Source organism: Pteronotus mesoamericanus, unplaced genomic scaffold (genome assembly GCF_021234165.1).
Source record: "Pteronotus mesoamericanus isolate MK-2021 breed Mesoamerican mustached bat unplaced genomic scaffold, CSHL_Meso_final scaffold_118, whole genome shotgun sequence".
Classification (NCBI taxonomy): Eukaryota; Metazoa; Chordata; class Mammalia; order Chiroptera; family Mormoopidae; genus Pteronotus; species Pteronotus mesoamericanus.
This window is the reverse complement of record NW_026555301.1, coordinates 1,827,693-1,848,473: the sequence shown is the minus strand read 5'-3', so window position 1 is coordinate 1,848,473 and position 20,781 is coordinate 1,827,693. Positions and strand designations below refer to the sequence as shown.

General features: G+C 41.2%; 1 protein-coding gene and 1 pseudogene across 1 annotated transcript in view; both read right to left on the bottom strand.

The window, feature by feature from the left end:
• Positions 1–20,430, bottom strand: part of PYGB (glycogen phosphorylase B) — a 60,816-nt gene extending 40,386 nt beyond the window's left edge. Inside the window, 4 exon segments of the mRNA XM_054587415.1 lie at positions 1,712–2,058; positions 10,039–10,162; positions 19,748–19,952; positions 20,082–20,430. Of these exon segments, the coding sequence (XP_054443390.1) occupies positions 1,712–2,058; positions 10,039–10,162; positions 19,748–19,952; positions 20,082–20,404 (999 nt within the window). The 5' untranslated portion in view covers positions 20,405–20,430.
• LOC129081785 (ubiquitin-conjugating enzyme E2 variant 3-like) lies at positions 1,093–2,406 on the bottom strand (annotated as a pseudogene).
• Positions 20,431–20,781: the final 351 nt, after the last annotated feature.

Here is a 20,781-nt window from a genome sequence, read left to right as displayed (position 1 = left end):
TGATCTTTAACCATGAGCTCTTGGTCACTAAAACTCAATTCCCGCCTCTATAAAATGATGATGATAATAGTCCCTATCTCAATGGGTTACTGTTGAGGATTCAATAACATAATAAAGTGCTCATCACACTATCTGAAATAGAGAAAGTGTTGATGTTAGTTGTTACTATTAGTTGCATGCCACCTTAGTAATAATATGTTATCTTTTACATATGAAGATACTGTTATTGACCTATCATCAAAGTGGATGTATTCTGATAATTTCTTTAGAAGTTGTTAAAGGATCTGCTCAGAATAATCAGTCCATCCAACCTCTCTCCCTCATATTTCAGCGTTAAAGTAAACTGCTTGCCTGTTATTCACAAACCATTTTCACTGAAAATACACATTTCTCTAAGATTCTACTAATGTTACAGTGAGTTTATGAGATGTTAGAGATCTGATATAACCCAGAAAGGGATTATAGAAAATTTCAAAAAGGACAGTCCCACTGGAAGTTAAACTATACTTTGTCTTCATATATTAAGAAAATGTCATTCTCCCCTTTACTGTTTTAAAGTACATGTAAAATTCTTTTCCACATTTTGGTAGCTAATTGAAGAGGGAAAACCAAAGGCTTTACAACCATTACTACCAACTATACTTAAAGAAGAAACAATACCTTAAATTGTGGATCCTTTGAATGTATACCTAGCACAGATTTCAGAAATCCATACTGGGCTTTCAGCTCATCATGTTTACTGTAACTGTCAAAGAGTAATTTTCTTCTAAAAATGTATTACTTTCAGAATATATCCAAAGTGCTGAATGTGCTTTTAGTTGAGCATACATAATTTTACAAGATTGCAGGTAGTGTTTATTTGGGCTACAGGTTTAAAGAACGATATAGATATCCCAAGAACAACAAAGGAAATTGGATTTTCTCCCTCCTTATCTAACTCCCTAAGAATTTGAATTACAAAATTAACCACAAAACTATCTACCTTAACCAAGAAGTTTATAAGGATAAGTAATAAGATACAGAAATCCTCAACCTTAAATGTGTTGGCAAAATTAAATGACCTTTCCTTTCGGGCAACTCTGAACTTGAGACTCAAAGTTTTAACTATTGTTGGAGATCATGGAGCAATGATTCACTGCCTTTGGTGCTTCTCAGTCACTCTGTCTTCTTTCATTGTGCTTTTGATGACTTCAGATACCCTGCTGGTTCCAAGGATGCAAGACAAACTTAGAAACACTTCACTATTTATATTATAATATCCCTTTGCTAAAATTGATACAGTCTGCACTTTCTTTTTGTTATTTATAAGACTGTCAACCAGGTCAGCTACTGATAGTCCAAAGGAACAGGATCTTTGACCTTTTCCCCTTAATAATTCCATAGCTCTGCTGGTCAGCTGCACCTGAGAGTTATGATTCATTACTTCTTCTTGGCCACCCCATTTGGTCACTTTGTCCTCTCTCTGCTCACCAATCCATACTTGTTCTTCTGAAGTTTGTGCCTTCACAACATTTGTAATAATATATTGTAATCTCTGTGAATCCATATTGCATCCAATTCCAATCACTCAATTTGCAGGACATGCACTCAGTTTCCATGTCACATACATCATGATTTCCACTGGTTGAGATGCAATGAGCAGGACACCATTTTGACTATAATTTCCCAGAGCTGGCACAAGGGATCTGAACATATCTATATTTCTCTGTACCACTTCAAGGTAGGACTGAGAACTACCCAAAGAGTTAACCGTGAAGATGACCATCTTGGAATGAGCAGAGGCAGACAGATCTTTGCTGATTTCCACATTAGGCAGGTTGAAGATATTAAGGTCCATCATCCCTCCTTTAGTCTCTCCTGAGAGGTCTAAGAGGACAAATCTGTCTGAAAGGCCCTTTGCTGAAATTGCTAACATGCAGGCAACTCCTAGTTCTCCACCTCCAACCACAATAATTTTCTTTACTGCTTTGTTCTCACAATTTGCCCAGTTCTTTGAATTTATGTCTGAGACACCTTCAGTGATTTTTGAAATATAGGCTAGCAAGTCCATCTGCCGTGCTGCATCAGATGGTGAGGGAGAATACAGGGGAAGTTCCTCCTGAAACTTGGCAGTCATTTCTTTAATTAATCTTACAATGACAGATTTAGGATGACTCCAGTTTTGCAGGCAAGGCAAGTATATTCTGCTTTGAGCATTCACATGTTTTCCAACTGAGATTCCCATATTTGTAGTTGGCTTTAAGAAGCAAATGGGGGGAGCAAAAGGGTGAGAATCCAAAATCCACAAACAAATTGGTATGTTATTTGTGTTACCCTGATCATGACAGGCATAGTACCAGTGAAATTCAGCAAGTATTTCTGGGAATCATCTTTGAAAATATAGATGTCCATGGAATATCTGAAACATGGCAAAAACATATTGACATTCCTTAGTTCTTCCACAGTTAGATCCCTGAACTTGTGCTCATAGACCTGTGCTTGCAAAGCAGCCGTCTCAGACCCTTGCAGGTCTGTTCTAAAACTACAAATGAACTGTGAAAGACCTCCAAATGAACAACTATTAATGAAGAACCCTTAAGCAAAGGAAGTTTCTATTCTGTCTCAGGGAGAACAGGCAATTTATAATTAGAGAATAGAATGAGTATAACAGAAGATGATGGAGTGAGTGGAAGTCACACTGACCTCCTCCCAGGACCAGTCTGGAATTACAACAAAATTGTGGAGAAATCACCTGGAAAACGACTGAACAATAGTGAGAGAGGAGCCTTAAAACCTTGGACAGACAGAGGAACTGGCTTTAACACAACCTAACTGGTAAGGAGCACAGTAGAGGCTCAAGAAGGTGGATTAGGTGCTCATGGCGGCAACACCAGAAGGATATTGAAATGGCCAGTAGGATACTGCTAGGAAGAGCAGGGTATTAACCATAAGTGGGGATCTCCAGCCTACAGTACCAGAGCCCATAAAGCACTCAGATAACACCCAGCTGAGAAAAGTGGCAATGTGCTCTCTGCCAGAGACAGGCAGCAGGAGATGCAAAGAGCCATTTAATGGGCCAACACAAAAATTTGTAGTGGCAGGCCACTTACCCTGGGATCTGGCAGGGGTGGAGTGGGTTGGTGCTGCCTGAAGAAAGACTGGAGAAGGAGGCTTGGGAGAAAGAACTGAGAAAGTGGATGGCAGGGTCCCAGTGCTGAATCACCCACCCTTCCGCAGCTGCCATCTTGCTCAGGCAGACCATTCCCCTGAGTGGCAGCAGTGTGAAAAGACACAAGAGCCATGCTCCCAGTAGGCTTGGCTCCAGGCCGGTGTTGCACAGGCTGGGGTGCTGAGTACAGAGCAGCAGTCACAAATAGTATATCCTTGGCTAAAGGGGATGCAGAGTGGTTTGGAGTCGCTTGAGCAAAGTCTGGAGACAGAGGCATTGGGGAGTAAACCAAGGCAGTAACCAGGGGTGGATCCCAGTGCTGACTCCTCCTCCATAATGGCAGTAGCCATTTTTCTCAGGCAGAATACTCCCCTTGGGGGCAGGAGAGTAAACGGACACAATAGCCCCACCCACAGGAGAGACACTGCTGCACCCTGAATGCTGAGGGCAGAGTGACTACATTAACAACTAGAGGACACAGACACAGACAGTAGATTCCTGGAAGTCTCTTAAAGACTGCCTAAGGTCAGACGGGGTCAACAACTGACATCATCAGAGGCAGATCCAGAAAGAAAGGAAAAAAAAAGGGGGTCTCCTACCATAGAAGTTCACAGCACAAAGTCAGGAAGTTAAGACAGATCAACTTAAGAAGCAGAAGCAAAAAAGAAGAGTCTCACTGATAATGGGAAGACAAAGAAACACTCTCCCACTCAAAGGGAAAGAAGGAATCCCCACAAGGAGAACTAAATGAAATAGAAGCAAGTAAACTATTAAATATTGAGTTTAAAACAACAGTTCTAATGAAGCTCAGTGAGCTCAGTGAGCTCAAAGAGAATTACCAAAGACAACAGGGAAACTATGTGGAACTTAGCGCAAACTATATCAGCATGAAAAAATACATAGAAACTATCAGTAAGAGGCAAGAGGAAATGAAGAATACAATTTATGAATTGAAGAATGCAGTAGAAGGAATCAAAAGCAGGCTAGATGAAGCAGAGGAACAAATCAGTGAGCTGGAGGACAAAGTAGAAAAAAGCTCCCAGAAAGAGCAAGAAAATGAAAAAAGAATCAAAAAGAATGAAGAGGCATTCAGGGAAATGAAACGTAATAATATCCATATAATAGGGATACCAGAAGGAGAAGAGAAACAAGGGACCAAGAACCTGTTAGAAAAAGTAATGATGGAAAACTTCCCTAATTGGAGGAGAGAAAAAGTCATACAAATCCAGGAAGCACAGAGGGTCCCACTCAAGAGAAACCCAATGAGGCCCACTCCAATACACATCATCATTAAAATGGCAAATATCAAAGACAAAGAGAGAATCCTAAAGGCAGCAAGGGAGAAACAGCAAGTAACATACAAGAGAGCCCCAATATGGTTAGCAGCTGACTTCTCAACAGAAACACTGCAAGCCAGAAGGGAATGGCAAGAGATATTTCAAGTCAGGAGAAGCAAAGGCCTGCAACCAAGACTGCTCTACCCAGCAAGGCTCTCAATTAAAATGGAAGGTGAAGTAAGGACTTTCCCAGACAAAAGAAGGCTAAAAGAATACACCTCCATCAAACCAGCACTGCAAGATATGCTAAAGAGACTGCTTTAAGAAGATGAAGAAAAAGAGTGAGAAAGAGAGGAACACAGGTACAAAGCAAAAAAATGAATAAGTACCTATCAATAGTAACTTTAAATGTAAATGGACTTAATGCCCCAATCAAAAGACATAGGATGGCTGAATGGGTAAGAAAACATGACCCATATATGCTGCCTACAAGAGACTCACCTCAGAACGAAGGACCTACACAGATGGAAAGTAGGGATGGTGTCTTGCAGCCTCTCTAGGCTGGACAGGTATGCTTGGGGCTCAGGTAGATGGAAGAAGATGCATGGAGCCTTGGGGGATGCTTGACATGCCTTTATTTGGGAGAGTCACACAGGTACAAGCCTGGTATGAGGAAATCACACAGGCCACAAAGCCTGTATCCGTGCCACACAGAAGCTACAAACCCATGTGGAAGGAGTCACACAGGCCACAAGCCTGTGTCCAAGTCAGCTCCCCGACTCCCCACCCTGTCCAAAGCTCCTATCCCTTTTATATTAGCCCCAAACAAAGTAGGGCAATCAAGCCAGAAGGTGAAGTAACTATCATGAGCTGCACCTGTGATCCTACTCAAGGCTACAGGGCAGTTTATCACACCTGGGGCTCAAGGCCGTGAGACCGGGGCAAAAGCCTGTGAGAACATTGCTTTACCAGACTCCTCCAAGGTTGTGAGGAGTTGCTCTCTCTGGTTACCCATGCATCTAGGTGAGGGAGCCAGACCGCCTCCACGTACCCTACAGGTGGTAAAACATATTCCAAGCAATGGACAATGGACAGGGAAAAAAAGCAGGGGTAGCAATACTTATATCAGACAACATAGATTTCAAAACAAAGACCATAAAAAGAGACATAAAAGGACACTTTATAATACTCAAAGGAAGAATCGACCAAGAAGACATAAACATTGTAAACCTATATGCGCCCAATATAGGAGCACCTGATATATAAGGAAAACCTTGTAAGACTTCAAGAAAGATACAGACAGTAACACACTGATAGCAGGGGATTTTAACACCCCACTGTCAAAAATGCATAGATCTTCAGAACAAAACATCAACAAAGATATTGTGGAACTCAATGATGCATTAGATCAAATGGACTTAACTGACATATATAGAACTTTTCATTCCAAAGAAGTAAAATACATATTCTTTTCAAATGCACACAGAACATTTTCAAAGACAGACCACATGACAGCACACAAAATAAGCTTTTACAAATCCAGGAAAATCAAAATCATTACAAGCATTTTGTCAGATAACAAGGGCTTGAAACTAGAAACCAACCTCAAGTAAAAAATTCAAAAACATTCAAATTCAATGAATGGGTCACTAATGAGATCAAAGGAGAAATCAAAAAGTTTCTGGAAACAAATGAAAATGAACACACAACAGCCCAAAACCTTTGCGACACAGCAAAGGCAGTCCTGAGAGGGAAGTTCATAGCAATGCAGGTCTACCTAAAAAAGATAGAAATGTTTCAAATAAACAACCTAACCCTCCACTTTCAAGAACTGGAGAAAAAAACAACAACATCAAAAAGCCCAGAGCAAGTAGGAGAAAGGAAATAATCGAGATCAGAGCAGAACTGAATGACATAGAAACTAAAAGAATAATTCAAAGGATCAACCAATCCAGGAGCTGGTTCTTTGAAAAGATAAACAAAATCGACAAGGCTTTAATCAGACTCATCAAGAAAAAAAGGGAGAGTATCCAAATACATAATATCAGAAATGAAAGAGGAGAAATAACAACTGATAACACAGAAATACAAAGGATTGTAAGAAATTACTATGAACAATTATATGCCAAGAAATTTGAAAACCTTGTTGAGATGGACAAATTTCTAGAAAAATATAACCTTCCAACACTGAACGAAGAAGCAAAAAGCCTGAACAGACCAATAACAGCTGGTGAAATTGAAGCAGCAGTCAAAAAACTCCCAGCGCACAAAAGCCCTGGACAGGATGGTTTCACAGGAGAATTTTAAAAAACATTTAAGGAAGAGTTAACCCCTGTCCTTCATCGATTATTCCAAAAAATCCAAAAGGTGGGGAGACTCCCAAATTCTTTTTATGAGGCCAGCATCATCCTAATCCCAAAACGAGATAAAGACACAACAAAGTAAGAAAACTACAGGCCAATATTGCTGAAGGACATAGAGCTAAAATGCTCAACAAAATATTGGCAAACAGCATCCAGCAATACATTAAAAAGATCATCCATCACAATCAAGTGGGATTCATCCCAGGGATGCAAGGATGGTTCAGTATTTGTAAATCAATAAACGTAATACATCACATAAACGAAAGGAAAGACAAAAATCACATGATCCTATCAACAAATTCAGAAAAAGCATTTGATAAGGGACAGTACCCATTTATGATAAAAACACTCAGCAAAGTGGGAAAAAAGGGCACATACCTCAATGTAATAAAGGCGATATATAAAAAAACCTACAGCCAACCTCATACACAATGGGCAAAAACTAAAACTGCTCCCACTAAGATCAGGAACAAGACAAGGATGTCTGCTTTCACCACTTCTATTCAACATAGTATTGGAAGTCCTAGCCGCAGTGATCAGACATGAAATAGAAATAGAAGGCATCCAAATTGGAAAGGAGGAAGTAAAAGTATCATTGTTTGCAGAAGACGTGATAGTGTTCATGGAAAGCCCCATAGACTCCTCCAAAAGACTACTCGACCTAATAAGCGAATTTGGCAAAACAGCAGGACACAAAGTCAATATTCAAAAATCAGAGGCATTGTTGTATACCAAAAATGAAATATCAGAATCAGAAATCAGGAAAATATCCCCTTTGCTATAGCAACAAGAAAAATAATGTACCTAGGAATAAACTCAACCAAGGAGTTAGTAAAAGACCTGTATGCAGAAAACTAAATAGCACCGAAGAAAGAAATTAAGGAAGACAAAAAAAAAAAAAAAAAAAAAAGGAAGCATATGCTGTGTTCATGGTTTGGAAGAATTAACATCATCAAAATGGCCATCCTACCCAAAACAATTTATAGATTCAATGCAATCGCTATTAAAATACTGGTGACATATTTCACATAGAACAAACATTTCAAAAACTTATATGGAACCATAAATGACCCCAAATAGCTGCAGCAATTTTGAGGAAAAAAAAAAAAAGTAGGAGGGATTGCAATTCCTGACATTAAACTATATTACAAGGCCACTGTAATCCAAACAGTCTGGTACTGGCACAAGAACAGACATATCAGTGGAACAGAATAGAGACCCCAGAAGTAAACGCATGTGCTATGGTCAATTAATATTCGACAAAGGGGGCAGAAGCATATAATGGAGTAAAAATAGCCTCTTCAACAAATGGGTTGGGAGAGCTGGACAGCTCTATGCAAAAAATTGAAATTTGACCACCAACTGACATCACACACAAAAATAAACTCAAGAAGGGTAAAAGACTTAAATATAAGTCGCAACACCATAAAAGTCCTAGAGCAGAACGTAGGCAGGAAACTCTCAGATATCCCATGCAGCAATATTTTCACCGATATGTCCCCTAGAGTAAGGGACATAAAGGAAAAAATAAACAAATGGGACTTCATCAAAATAAGAAGCTTCTGCACTGCTAAAGAAAACATTAGCATAATGAAAAGGGAACCAACTGTATGGGAAAATATATTTGCCAATGATACCACAGACAAGGGTTTGATCTCCAAAATATATAAAGAACTCACTCGACTCCACTCCAAGAAGACAAACGATCCAATCAAAAAATGGGCAAAGGACCTGGGCAGATGCTTTTCTAAGGAGGAGATACAGAGGGCCCAGAGGCATTTGAAAGGATGCTCAGCATCACTAGCCATCAGAGAAACGCAGATCAAAACCACCATGAGGTACCACCTCACACTGGTCAGAATGGCCATCAGAAACAGATCCACAAACAACAGGTGCTGGCGAGGCTGTGGAGAAAAGGGAACCCTAGTACACTGTTGGTGGGAATGCAGACTGGTGCAGCCACTATGGAAAGCAGTGTGGAATTTCCTCACAAAGCTGAAAATGGAACTGCCTTTTGATCCAGTGATTCCGCTGCTGGGACTATACCCTAAGAACACCAAAACGCCAATACAAAAGAACCTATGCACCCTAATGTTCATAGCAGCACAATTTACAATAGCCAAGTGTTGGAAGCAACCTAAATGCCCATCAGTAGATGATTGGATCAAAAAGTTATGGTACATATACACAATGGAATACTACACAGCAGAAAGAAAAAAAGAACTACTAAACTTCGCAACAGCATGGATGGAACTGGAGAGCATTATGCTAAGCGAAATAAGCCAGGGGGCGAAAGACAAATACCATATGATCTCACCTATAAGCGGAACCTAACCAACAATGCAAAGATGCAAGGAAAATATGACCAGCAACACTGAAAGGATAAGAAATCAACAGAGACAAGAGGGAAGGGGGGGCAGCGAAAGGGAAGGGATGGGGAAAGTCAAGGAACAAATAGCAAGGACTCATGGACAAAACCGAAGGGGAAGAGCTGAGGGAGGGAAGGAGGGAGAGGGCAAGGTAAAGAGGTCGGGGGGAGGCAGAGACAAATGTATTTAAAAAGTAAATAAATTAAAAAAAAAAAGAAGTTCCTGGAACCCTATTTCAATTGATGGGACTGAGACTTTCTCTGTCCAACTGGAGCTGTGCAACTATATCCGTTCCCCATTGCATCTTCACTGACCAATCAGAGTAGCACCATTCTAACCAATCAGGACAGTGCCTTCTGGACCAATTGAACTGCGAGGAATTTAGCCTTCACTGGGACTGGGAACAACTTCTGCCCATATAAGTTAGCTTCTGAGAGCACACTCTTCCTTTCCAATTGTAGACTGAATCTCCCCAGATGGAGCTAAAACACTGAGGATGGAACACCAAAGATGTCTTGCCAGAACAGAATGAACAGACTGAACCAGAGCAGGTGAGCAGGCTAGAGCAGAGCAAAGCAGAGTAGAATTGTCTAGGTGGACAGGGGCTTCACCCCAGGGCTGCCTGGCCACTACGCTGTTCCACAGCTATGCTGCTCTATAATTACAAGCTGCAACACTAATGAGCTGTTCCAAAAAAATGATATTCTTACAGCAGTACTATATCACAGTTGAGCAATTTGCACTGAATAAAGTTTCCTTCTTCACTGCACCCCAAAGTGGGGATTCCTGCTCGTGTTGAACTGATGCCAATGACCACTAGTTGACAACATGCACTTACACATGTGCATACACATACACTAACACATGACACAGAAACAAACCTGGGAACCAGGGAGGAGCTGCTTCCTTCAGGCTACACACACCAGGCTCCTGCCCCATTGTCCAGCTGTAGAAAGCTGGCTCAGGAAGAATTCCCTCCAAGAGATGGAGCTCAGGATCTACACCCTGAAAATAAAAATAGAAAGAGAGGAAATACAATGGGCAAAGAACACCTAGCATTTGCCAAGGAGTAAATGAAATTTGTAAACACAGACTCATCTGGAAGCCAAGAAACACTTATAAAGTAATGAAAGGACCTGACCACACATGAAAGGGAAGTAAATAAGAAATGAAACCACAGAAACAGAGGCACCAGTGAATACAAACCAAAGACAAAGCTGAAAACAGAAACCTGGCTGAGGAAAAGTGAACAAAGTGAGGGGAACACATGAAAAGGATTGAAGAGAAGAAAAATAAGGATATGGAATATAAAAGACACTCAAGATATGCATCATACCCCTGAAAAAGAAACTGAATAAAATGTTAAAACTTTTCAATATGTAACTTTAGAAAAATTTCCATACATATTTAAATCTTCAAATAGAGCCCTGGCTAGTGTGGCTCAACGGATTGAGTGCTGGCCTGTGAACCAAAGGGTCACCAGTTTGATTCCCAGTGCAGGGCACATGCCTGAGTTGCAGGCCAGGTCTCCCATAGGGGCGTGCAACATGCAACCACACATTAATGTTTCTCTCCCTCTCTTGTCCCTCCCTTCCCTTCTCTAAAAATAAATAAATAAAATATTTAAAAAATAAAAAATAAATCTGCAAATAGAAAAAACATGCACACATATTTAAAAAATCACAGTCTTTGCCTTTTCAAACTTTTTGATTATTTGAATTATGGCCTCTAAAGTAGCACACAAATTCCAATGCCCTTGAAATCACACATAGCAGTGTAATGAATGAATCCACACGGCTACTCAAAGTACACAGCTATCACTACTGCCCACGGTCCATTGCCCCTTCCTGACTTTTCATTAGCTTGGGTTTAATTTACACTACATTTGATTTGGTATTATATGTAATTTCCCTAGCACTGTACCTCCTCTCTCCCAGAAATGCCATAGTAACCAGTGTGAGAACTCAAAGCCCAATAAAACCCAATGAACTGCTCCCTCCCTGCTGGACAGGGTAGATCTGGCCCTGACATGACACAGGGACACTGGCCACGGGGGAGCGGTGGGGATTTAGTCTTTGTTCTATTGAGGGTTTCAACTGAGGGAGACCCATCCACATTAGGGAGGGTAATTGTTTTACTCAAAGTACACTGATATAAATGTTAAACACCTTCACATAAACATCCAGAATCATTTTTGACAAAATATCGGCATCGTCGTCCAGCCAGGTTGAAACAGAATATTAACCATCACAACCTGAGAGAGAAGAGGCCAAATTGTCTTCTACAAAAAATCACAGCACACACCCAAAGACGTTTCTTAATTTCATAAAATGATGGTCCCACCCACCTTCCACTTGGCTAGCTGTCAGTGTAATCAGCAACACAAAACATCACCCAACAACAGCTTCTAGCCAGAGAAGATAACTTTGGGCTATATGCTGTCAGGGAAGCAGGCCCATGGGATATGAGGTCAACTTCACACTCACAATTAGAAACATATTGCAACAGCTGGGTGTGATAAAACAATTTCATTGGGAGAATCAAGATGGCAGAGGAGTGAGTGGAAGTCACACTGACCTCCTTCAAGGACCAATTTAGAATTACAACTAAATTGTGGAGAATCACCTGGAACAAACAAGTGAACAATAGCGAGAGAGGAGCCTTATAACCTTGGACAGACAGAAGAATCAGCTTTAGCAAGACCTAATGGTAGGGAGTGCGGTAGAGACTCAAGAACATTGGTGGGGTGCCCACGGGCAGCAACACCAAAAGGATATTGAAACGGCCAGTTGGATCACCCTGAGAACACCTGAGTCTAAACCATAAGTGGGGATCTCCATCCTATAGCACCAGAGCCCAAAAAGTACACAGATATCAGCCAGGTGCAAAAAGCAGCAGGGTTGCTCTCTGCTAGAGACAGGAGGTTGAAGACACAAAGAGCCCTTTAAAGGACCAATGCATAAATTTTTATTTGCAGCCACTTACCCAGGGCTCCGACAAAGGCTGGGGCAGAGTGGGCTAGAGATGCCTGAGGAGACACTGGGGAAGGAGGCTTTGGAGAGAGAACTGAGAGAGTAGCCAGAGGGATCCTGGTGGTGACTCGTTCTTGATACAGCAGTAGCCATGTTGCTCAGGCAGACCACTGAGCTGCACCAATGTGAGAGGACCCAATAGCCCCGCCCCCAGGAGGGACTCTGCCCTGGCCCGGTAGTGCTAAAGTGTGACTGCTGAGTACAGAGTGGCAGCCACAAATAGTAGATCTCTGGCTAAAACGGGCACAGAGTGGTCTGGAGACACTTAAGGAGAGACTGGAGACTGGAGTAGCCAGTGGGATTCTGGTGCTGATTCCTCACCCATACAGCAGGAGCCATCTGGCTCAGGCAGACCACTCCCCTTAGCTGCAGCAGTGTGAGGGCACCCAATAACCCCACCCCTAGGAGGGACTCTGTCCCATCTCGTGGTGTCTAAACCAGTCTGCTGAGTGAGAGTGACTAGATTAACAGTTGAAGGAGACAGCCACAGACAAGAGATTCCTGAAAGTCTCAAACAGGCTGCCTAAGGTCAGATAGGGTCAACATCTGAGATCATCAAAGGCAGATTCAGAAAGAAAAAACAGCGGTCTCCTACCATAGAAGTTCACACAACAAAGGCAGGAAATTAAGAGAGAGCAATTTAAGAAGTGAAAAAAAGAAGAGTCTCACAAATAATGGGAAGAAAAAGAAACACCCCCCAGTGAAAGGGAAAGGAGGAATCCCCAGAAAGAGAACCAAATGAAATAGAGGCAAGGGAACTATCAGATATTGAGTTCCAAACAATGGTCCTAAGGAAGATCAATGAGCTCAGTGACTTCAGAGAGGATTACCAAAATGACAGGGAAACTATAAGGAACTCACTGAAAATTATATCAGCATGAAAAAGGACATATAAACTATCAATAAGAGACAAGAGGAAATCAAGAATACAGTTTCTGAATTGAAGAACACAGTAGAAGGAATCCAAACCAGACTACATGAAGCAGAGGAACGAATCAGCGAGCTGGAGGATAAGGTAGAAAAAAGCTTCCAGAAAGAGCAAGAGAATGAAAAAAGACTCAAAAAGTATGAAAAGGCATTCAGGGAAATGCAGAGCAACCTGAAACATAACAACATCAGCATAATAGGGATACCAGAAGGAGAAGAGGAGCAAGTGATAGAGAACCTGTTTGAGAAAGTAATGATGGAAAACTTCCCTATTTTGAGGAAAGAAAAAGTCACACAAGCCCAGGAAGCACAGAGGGTCCCACTCAAGAGGAACCCAAGGAGGTCCACTCCAAGATTCAAATGGCAAATATCAAAGAGAAAGAGAGAATCCTAAACGAAGCAAGGGAGAAAGAGGTAGTAACATACAAGCGAGCCCCGGTACAGCTAGCAGCTGACTTCTCAATAGAAACACTGCAAGCCAGAAGGGAATGGCAAGAGATATTCCCAATAATGAAAAGCAAAGGCCTGCAACCGAGACTGCTCTACCCAGCAAGGCTCTCAATTAAAATGGAGGGTGAAGTAAGGAGTTTCCCAGACAAAAGAAGGCTAAAAGAATACACTTCTACCAAACCAGCACTGCAAGATATGCTAAAGGGGCTGATTTAAGATGAAGAAAAAGAGTCTATGAATATACCCAATTCCTTTCACAGTCACCAATACTTGATATTACCAATATTTTTAATACTTATTAATCTGATTGTGACAATGATGTGCTATTATGTTCCTTTATTATTTTTTGAAACTAAACCTGTTTTTGTATATTTCTTGCCCATTTCTATTGTTTTTAAAAAAGGCTTAAATGAATTTTTGGTATTCTTTATCCATTTTTTGATTAAATATTTGTAGAATTTTTTCCCTAAAGAACTATTAACCCTTTTATAGATGTGTTCCAAATACTCTCCTGTTGTATTACTTGTCCTTTAACTTTTCTTACAGGTATATTACTGTGCAGTCTTAAATGTTCAATATAGTCATATTGTCAATATTTTACTTTACAGCTTTTGGGTTTGAATATGTTACTTCAAGGTAAGAAAAATATTAGTTTGTATTTTCTCCTAAAACTCCTTAGATTTTACATACAGATTTTTAACTCACCTGAATGTTTTTTGTATAATGTGTGAAATAGGACTCTATATTTGTTTTGTTTCAAGTAATAGTGGTCCATGCACCTTATTTGTTGAATAAGCATTATTTTTTCCATTGATTTGAAATATGAATAGAGTCATATATTACATTGTTAGACAGATATATACATTTGTTTCTAGAATGCTCATTTTATTTCATTGATCTACTTGATAGTTTCTGTGCTGGTCATGTTGTTTTAATTGCTAAGACTTTATAATGGATTTAAATTTTTTAATAATTATAATGAATTTTGACATTAAAAAAATAAAATCAATTTTAAAAAAATTTAAGGAACTCCTACCTTTTGCGACAACATGGATAGAACTGGAGAATACTGTGCTAAGTGAAATAAGCCAGTCGGTAAAAGACAAATACCGTATGATCTCACCTATAAGTGGAATCTATTCAACAAAATAAACTAACAAACAAAATAAACCACAGGCATGGAAACATGGAACCGACTGAAACTGACTAGAAGGGATGGGGAAGGAGGACATAGGTGGAAAGAAGGTGAAGGGACTAAACAAAGAATATGTATGAATGACCCATGGACAATGGACAACAGAGTGGGAATTGACTGTGAGAGAGGGGGGCACAGTGGGATGAGTGGAGGAGGGCAAAGGGGGGGAAATTGAGACAACTGTAATAGAATAAACATGATTTAAAAATAAAAAATTTAAAAAAATAAAAAAATAAAAGTGAGGAGCACACATAGCTTGTAGGTTCCAGGAAAAAAAAAGAAAAAAGAATTTCATTGGCTGGTCCAACCACTGACTAATTAAAACAAATTCTCAGAGGTAGGGGCTATAGGCAGAGAAGGCTACAAAACTCTGCTATAGATTATCTTCCTTTAATTCCCACATTTAGCAAACCAAAAATTATTTGTATTCCCTATAATTACATTATTAGAAATATTTAAGACAACAGTTTGGACCCCATGGAGAGCTCCTTTTCCTTAATCTACCTCAGTTAACGCTATGAACTTATAAGAAATAGCCATAAGAAACATTATTCCATCTACTCACTGCAGGAATAGAAAAGGTCAGTTATATCCTGAGCTGGCTATTTGGTCCACCCAGTGCAGTGTGATATAGACCAGTTATATAATAAACTGACTTCCATCCACTCACTGAAAGGATGCAGCAGCCCATTAATGTAACAAACTGGCTATTATAAAAATTCACTGCAGAAATGCATGGCCTCTTACATAGTAAATTGGCTATTGCACCTACTAAGGCAGGAATACAGGAGTCTGATTATATAATAAACTGACCATTCCATCCACTCACTGCAGGGATGCATTTAGCCAGCTACATACTAAAGTTGCTAATAAAACCACTGACTGCAGGGAGGCAGTGGGCAGTTAAGTGGTAAATTAGCTATTCCATCCACTTGCTGCAAGGATGCCAAAGAACCTGGTTATTCCACAAACTCACTGCAGATATACAGTAGGCCAACTGAATAGTCTCCTCACTGCAGGGATGCAGTAGGCCAGTTACATAGGAAACTGGTAATTCTACACACTGACTACAGGGATGCAATAGGTATGTTACATAATAAGCTGGCTATTTTATCCACCCACTGCAGTGGTGCAGAGGCCGATTATAGAGTAAACAAGCTCTTCCACACACTCACTGCATGGATATAGTAGTCGTGTTACATAATAAACTGAATATTCCATCTACTCTCTAAAGGGATGCTGTTAGCTGGTTACAAAATAAAATGAGTATTCCATTTACTACCTGCCAGGATAGGGTAGGCATGTTATGTAGTAAACTGGCTATTCTACCCGCTTGCTGCAGGGATAGAGTGAGCCAATTACATAAAAACTGTTAATTCCACTATGGACTACAGGGATGCAGTAGCCCAGTCATGTAGTAAACTGGCTATTCCATCCACTCACTGCAAGGATGTACTAGAACAGTTACATAGCAAACTGGCTATTTCACTAACTCACTAAAGGGATGCAGTAGCCTGGTTATACAGCAAATGGCTATTCCACCCACTAACTGCAGGGAAGCAGTAGGTAGGTTATGTAGTAAACTAACTATTCCATCCATGCACTGCAGGGATGCAGTAAGCCAGTTACACAGTAAATTGGCCATCCCATGTAGTCACTGCAGGGACGAAACAGGCTGTTAACATAAAGTGGCTCTGCCATTCACTTACTGCAGGGATGCAATAAGTAGACTACATAGTAAACTGACTATTCCTTCCACTAACTATAGGGATGCAGCAGGCTTGTTACAGAGTAAACTGACTGGGGATGCTATAATAAACTGCTGTTCCATCCACTCACTGTACGGGTGCAGTTAGGCCAGCTGTCCACACTGTATGATATCTGCTTTAAAGACCAATGGAAGAACTCTTACACCTACCCATTGGAAAAATTATCACAGAGATTCAATGACTTCCATAAGTGGGTATGATCTGCCATTTGCTTTGATTGCCAGATCATATGTCTCCATTTTGTCTGCTGACCTTGTATCCTGAATTAAAATTATTTTCCTATCCTTACTGTCTTGGCCCAACTTTTTATTTGAAATCTATTAATTTGAAGTTTTTGTGTCATATATTGCTTAAATATTCTGAAATTCTCTTTGGATAGAGATGGAATGCCAGTATAAAATAGAAACATTTTATAAGTAAAAACAAAACCATAATGTTTTAGAATGGCAAGGAACCTCAGAAATAGATTACGTAACTCAATCCTCCACATTTTAAAGACCAAAAACAAGATAAGAGCCCTGGCTGGTGTGGCTCAGGGAACTGAGCACCAACCTGCAAATCAAAAGGTTGCCAGTTCAATTCCCAGTCAGGGCATATGCCAGGGTTGCGGGCCAGGTCCCCAGTAGAGGGCACGCGAGGGGCAACCACACATTGATGTTTTTCTCTTTCTCTTTCTCCCTTCCTTCCCCTCCCTCTATAAATAAATAAAATCTGTATTTAAGAAAACAAGAAACACAAAACAAGAAAGGCTAAGAAATTAATTGTAGCCAAAGGTCGCGCAGGTTGAACCACAAAGCCAGAACTAAAGGAACCTGACTCGTGAACCATCTCTAGCACTCCAGTTATATTCCATTCCTGAGTTTAGAGTGGAGTTCCAACCTTGCCATCACTCCAGCCAATCCCTGAACCATCTTTGGAAATAAGTGCTACCTCTGGCCAAGCATTCACCTCAATTTTAGCCAGATCTTTTGACTGGCTGATTTTTCAAACAGGCTGCTTAAAGAACCTGCCTCTGAGCTCTAAGTTTCAATTGTTTCTGCTATTACGAAATATAGAGTGTTAAAAGAATTATGAAACAATAGGTATAGCATGATACTATTTAGTGTAATAAAAACAAATGTTTCTACTAGTATAGAAAAAAAGATGTAGAACACAAAATGTTTGTAGCATTTATAGTGCTATTACTAAATGGTGAGATTATAGGTAATTTTTTCCTTTTGGCTTATCTGTATTTTTATATTTTTCCTCCAATAATCATAAGGAGTTGCATAACTGTTTAAAAGACAAAAATAATAAATAAAAACACCACAATTTATTAAGTATATACTGGCAGGTTGCCCCAATCTGATGAGTCATAGTCCAAGTTCATGAGGCTATTTGTGAGGCTGGGGGTGTGGCATTGCAGGATTCTTATTGGGAGCCCATTTCCCCTGGGCTCTGATCCTCCTGGGGCTTGTTTCTGATTGGTTACAAGAAAACATGTAACTTTTGCAGAAGAAGAGACAAGGAGCTTATTTTCAACATGAATTAGCAAGAATGAAGAACTTAAATTCCAATTTTCCTTTTAAAATAGCCTTCCTGCCCAAAATAGGCAAACATCCTTCCATTTACAGGCTGTGGCTTCTTTAAAAGAAAAGTTTCAACCTATAGCCACCACAGCAATCAAAACTCAGATCACTTGCTAAGGATCAGCAAACCAGTTTTGGTCATAAAAGGTCATTTTTGTAATCCCTGAGCTCATCACTGGCCTTTTAACAATGTAAACATACATAAACACTAACAGGAGCCCTAAAGATGTTGGGGTATGTCCTACTCCAGGGAAATGCCCTTGAACATGCAAAGCTGTACGCTTGTCATCTGCTACATGGACAATAAAAATGATGTTGCAAAGCAGAGCTCTGCCATCAGCAGGGCATTCTGGGGGAGCCACTGCCTCCTGGCCAACTTCCCTGGCAAATTCATCCCAAGCCTTTGTTGTAATAATCTGTTATAGTCATTTGGTGCCATTCCTTTCTATGTTGTTTTGCATACTAAATATGAAGAGGCCTTGTTGGTATTCCAACAAATCTGTCCTCTTCACCATCTCTTTTAGGGAAAAAAGAAGTGCCCCAGAATAGGCTTGGAAGAGCAATAAATCTTACTCTTAGCAATTATTAAACATTTCTTAATGCCCCGTGAAAATACTCTAAAATATCAACAAAAAGCAACGGTCCAATGTCCAGCTGTACACCGCAAGTCAAATCTTTGGGGGAAAAAAAAATCTTTGCAAACTGACTTCAGGCCTGCAAGTATGTCCTTTCCTAGTCAGTTTTCGCTGTACCTTAGTTTAGTAAAAATGACAAAATTCTCTATGGTCAAGAGCAAAAGAATAAGTAACGCTGGCAGAAGGGGGCTGGTCAAGCCTATGATATACCTATCAAACTGAAAACTACCACTGATATTGGAGCATATTTACTGAGTTGGAGATGTTGAAAAACTTACAAATGCTGATGAATGAAACAGAAAAGCCACAAAACTGTACATGCAATATACTTCCTAAAAATGTGTATACAGCCCAGGCCAGTGTGGCTCAGTTGGTTGGGCATTCTCTGACAAACCATAAGGTCACCAGTCCATTTCCCAGTCAAGGCACATGCCTGGGTTATGGGTTCATTCCCAGTCAGGGTTCATACAAGAGGCAACTGATGGAAGTTTCTCACATCCATGATCCTCCCACTCTTTCTCCTTCCCTTCCTCTCTCTCTAGAATCAATAAAAATAAATAAACAAAAATGTGTATGTATATTTAGAAGTAGAAAAAGATCTGCAAAGACATACATCTATTTTTAATATAGATAAAAGTAATAAAGATACCAATGACTCTTGTGCATTTTGTATTTTTCTACATAAACACATTTTTGCAAAATATGAAAAGTATCAACTACTTAATCCCCGTTAATTGTACACTAAGTTGTTGAAGAAAGGTGTGGAAACCTCAAAAGAGTCTTCTTTGCAGGCTTCTGACCCCTTCTGCTTTAGGAAACACCTCTAACGATTTTCTTCTAATCACTGCCTTGCCAAATAAAATAAAAATAAAAATAAATTCCAATTCCTTGCAAATGACTGAGTTCACCTGCTTCAACCCATAAAATACCCAGGCCTGGTTTCAGTACCCCTTTCTCTCACACACTACTGCAGAAAAACAACGGCTGAGGGCGAGAACCGGAGGAAGCCCCAACTCCGGAAAATTCCGCCAGGATTCCAGAGCTCAGGAACTGCAGGAAGCAGCGGACCTCTGCAAAGCCACGTTCCTCGCGCAAACGGGCTGGGCGATCGGCCTCGACCACACTCACCACTGGGAAAATGCACGGGTTTGGGGGTAGGAGAGAAGGCCTTGCGCGAGGCTCCTCTGGGCAAGAGGCCAGTGAGTGGGTCTCCAATGGGCTGCGGGCATGAACAGGGTGACCATGCTTAATTTTGATTCACTACGTAGGAATCGGTCCAGTTGCCTCTTTTGGGGCAGAGGTGCAACGCTTTGCTGTTATATCTCTGGAACCTCTGGTTCAAGAAAACCGGCGCAAGGGCTCCTTTTTCTCTGGAGGGGCAGCAGGGGCGGGGATCCCAGGCAGGGAAACCCTCCTCTGGTGGCAGCCCTCACCTTGCGGGTTGCGCTCGCAGTAATCCTGCTGCATGCGCATCCAGCGGCCCACCAGGTCGTCGGGCACCACGTGCGCCAAAGCGAAACAGTCGCGGGACGTAGCCAAGTTGCGGTCCTTAACCAGCGTGAAGTGCAGGTCCCGATGGAAGTTCTTCCGAACCTCGGCCACGTCGCCCAGACCCGCGATCCCGCGCATACTGATCTTCTTTCGTTTTCCTCTGTCCGTCGCTCCATCCATCGCGCCGACCCAGGAGGGAGAGGAAAGAGGAGGAGAAACATGACCACCAAAGACACTGAGGAGCCTCAGGCGCCTAGGACTTCAGGGACACCGGCTAGCACGAGCAGCGCGTGCACCGTGCGCCGGGGGCAAAACCGAGGGCGAGGCGGGTCACTGGGGCGAGGCAGGGCCATGGAAGAAACAGGCGTCAGGATAGGGGTGGCCTCTCAGAGAGGCAAGACCACGGGGCGTGGTCTTAATCCTTCGAACCGGGCGGTGGCTTCGGGTTTTACAGGTGATAACCTGAAGTGACCTACACACCGCCACCCAAAGTGGAGTCTGACCCAAGTTAGCTAAGCCCGGCAGAAGTGGGAGACCACTGGAGGAGCTGGACGTCT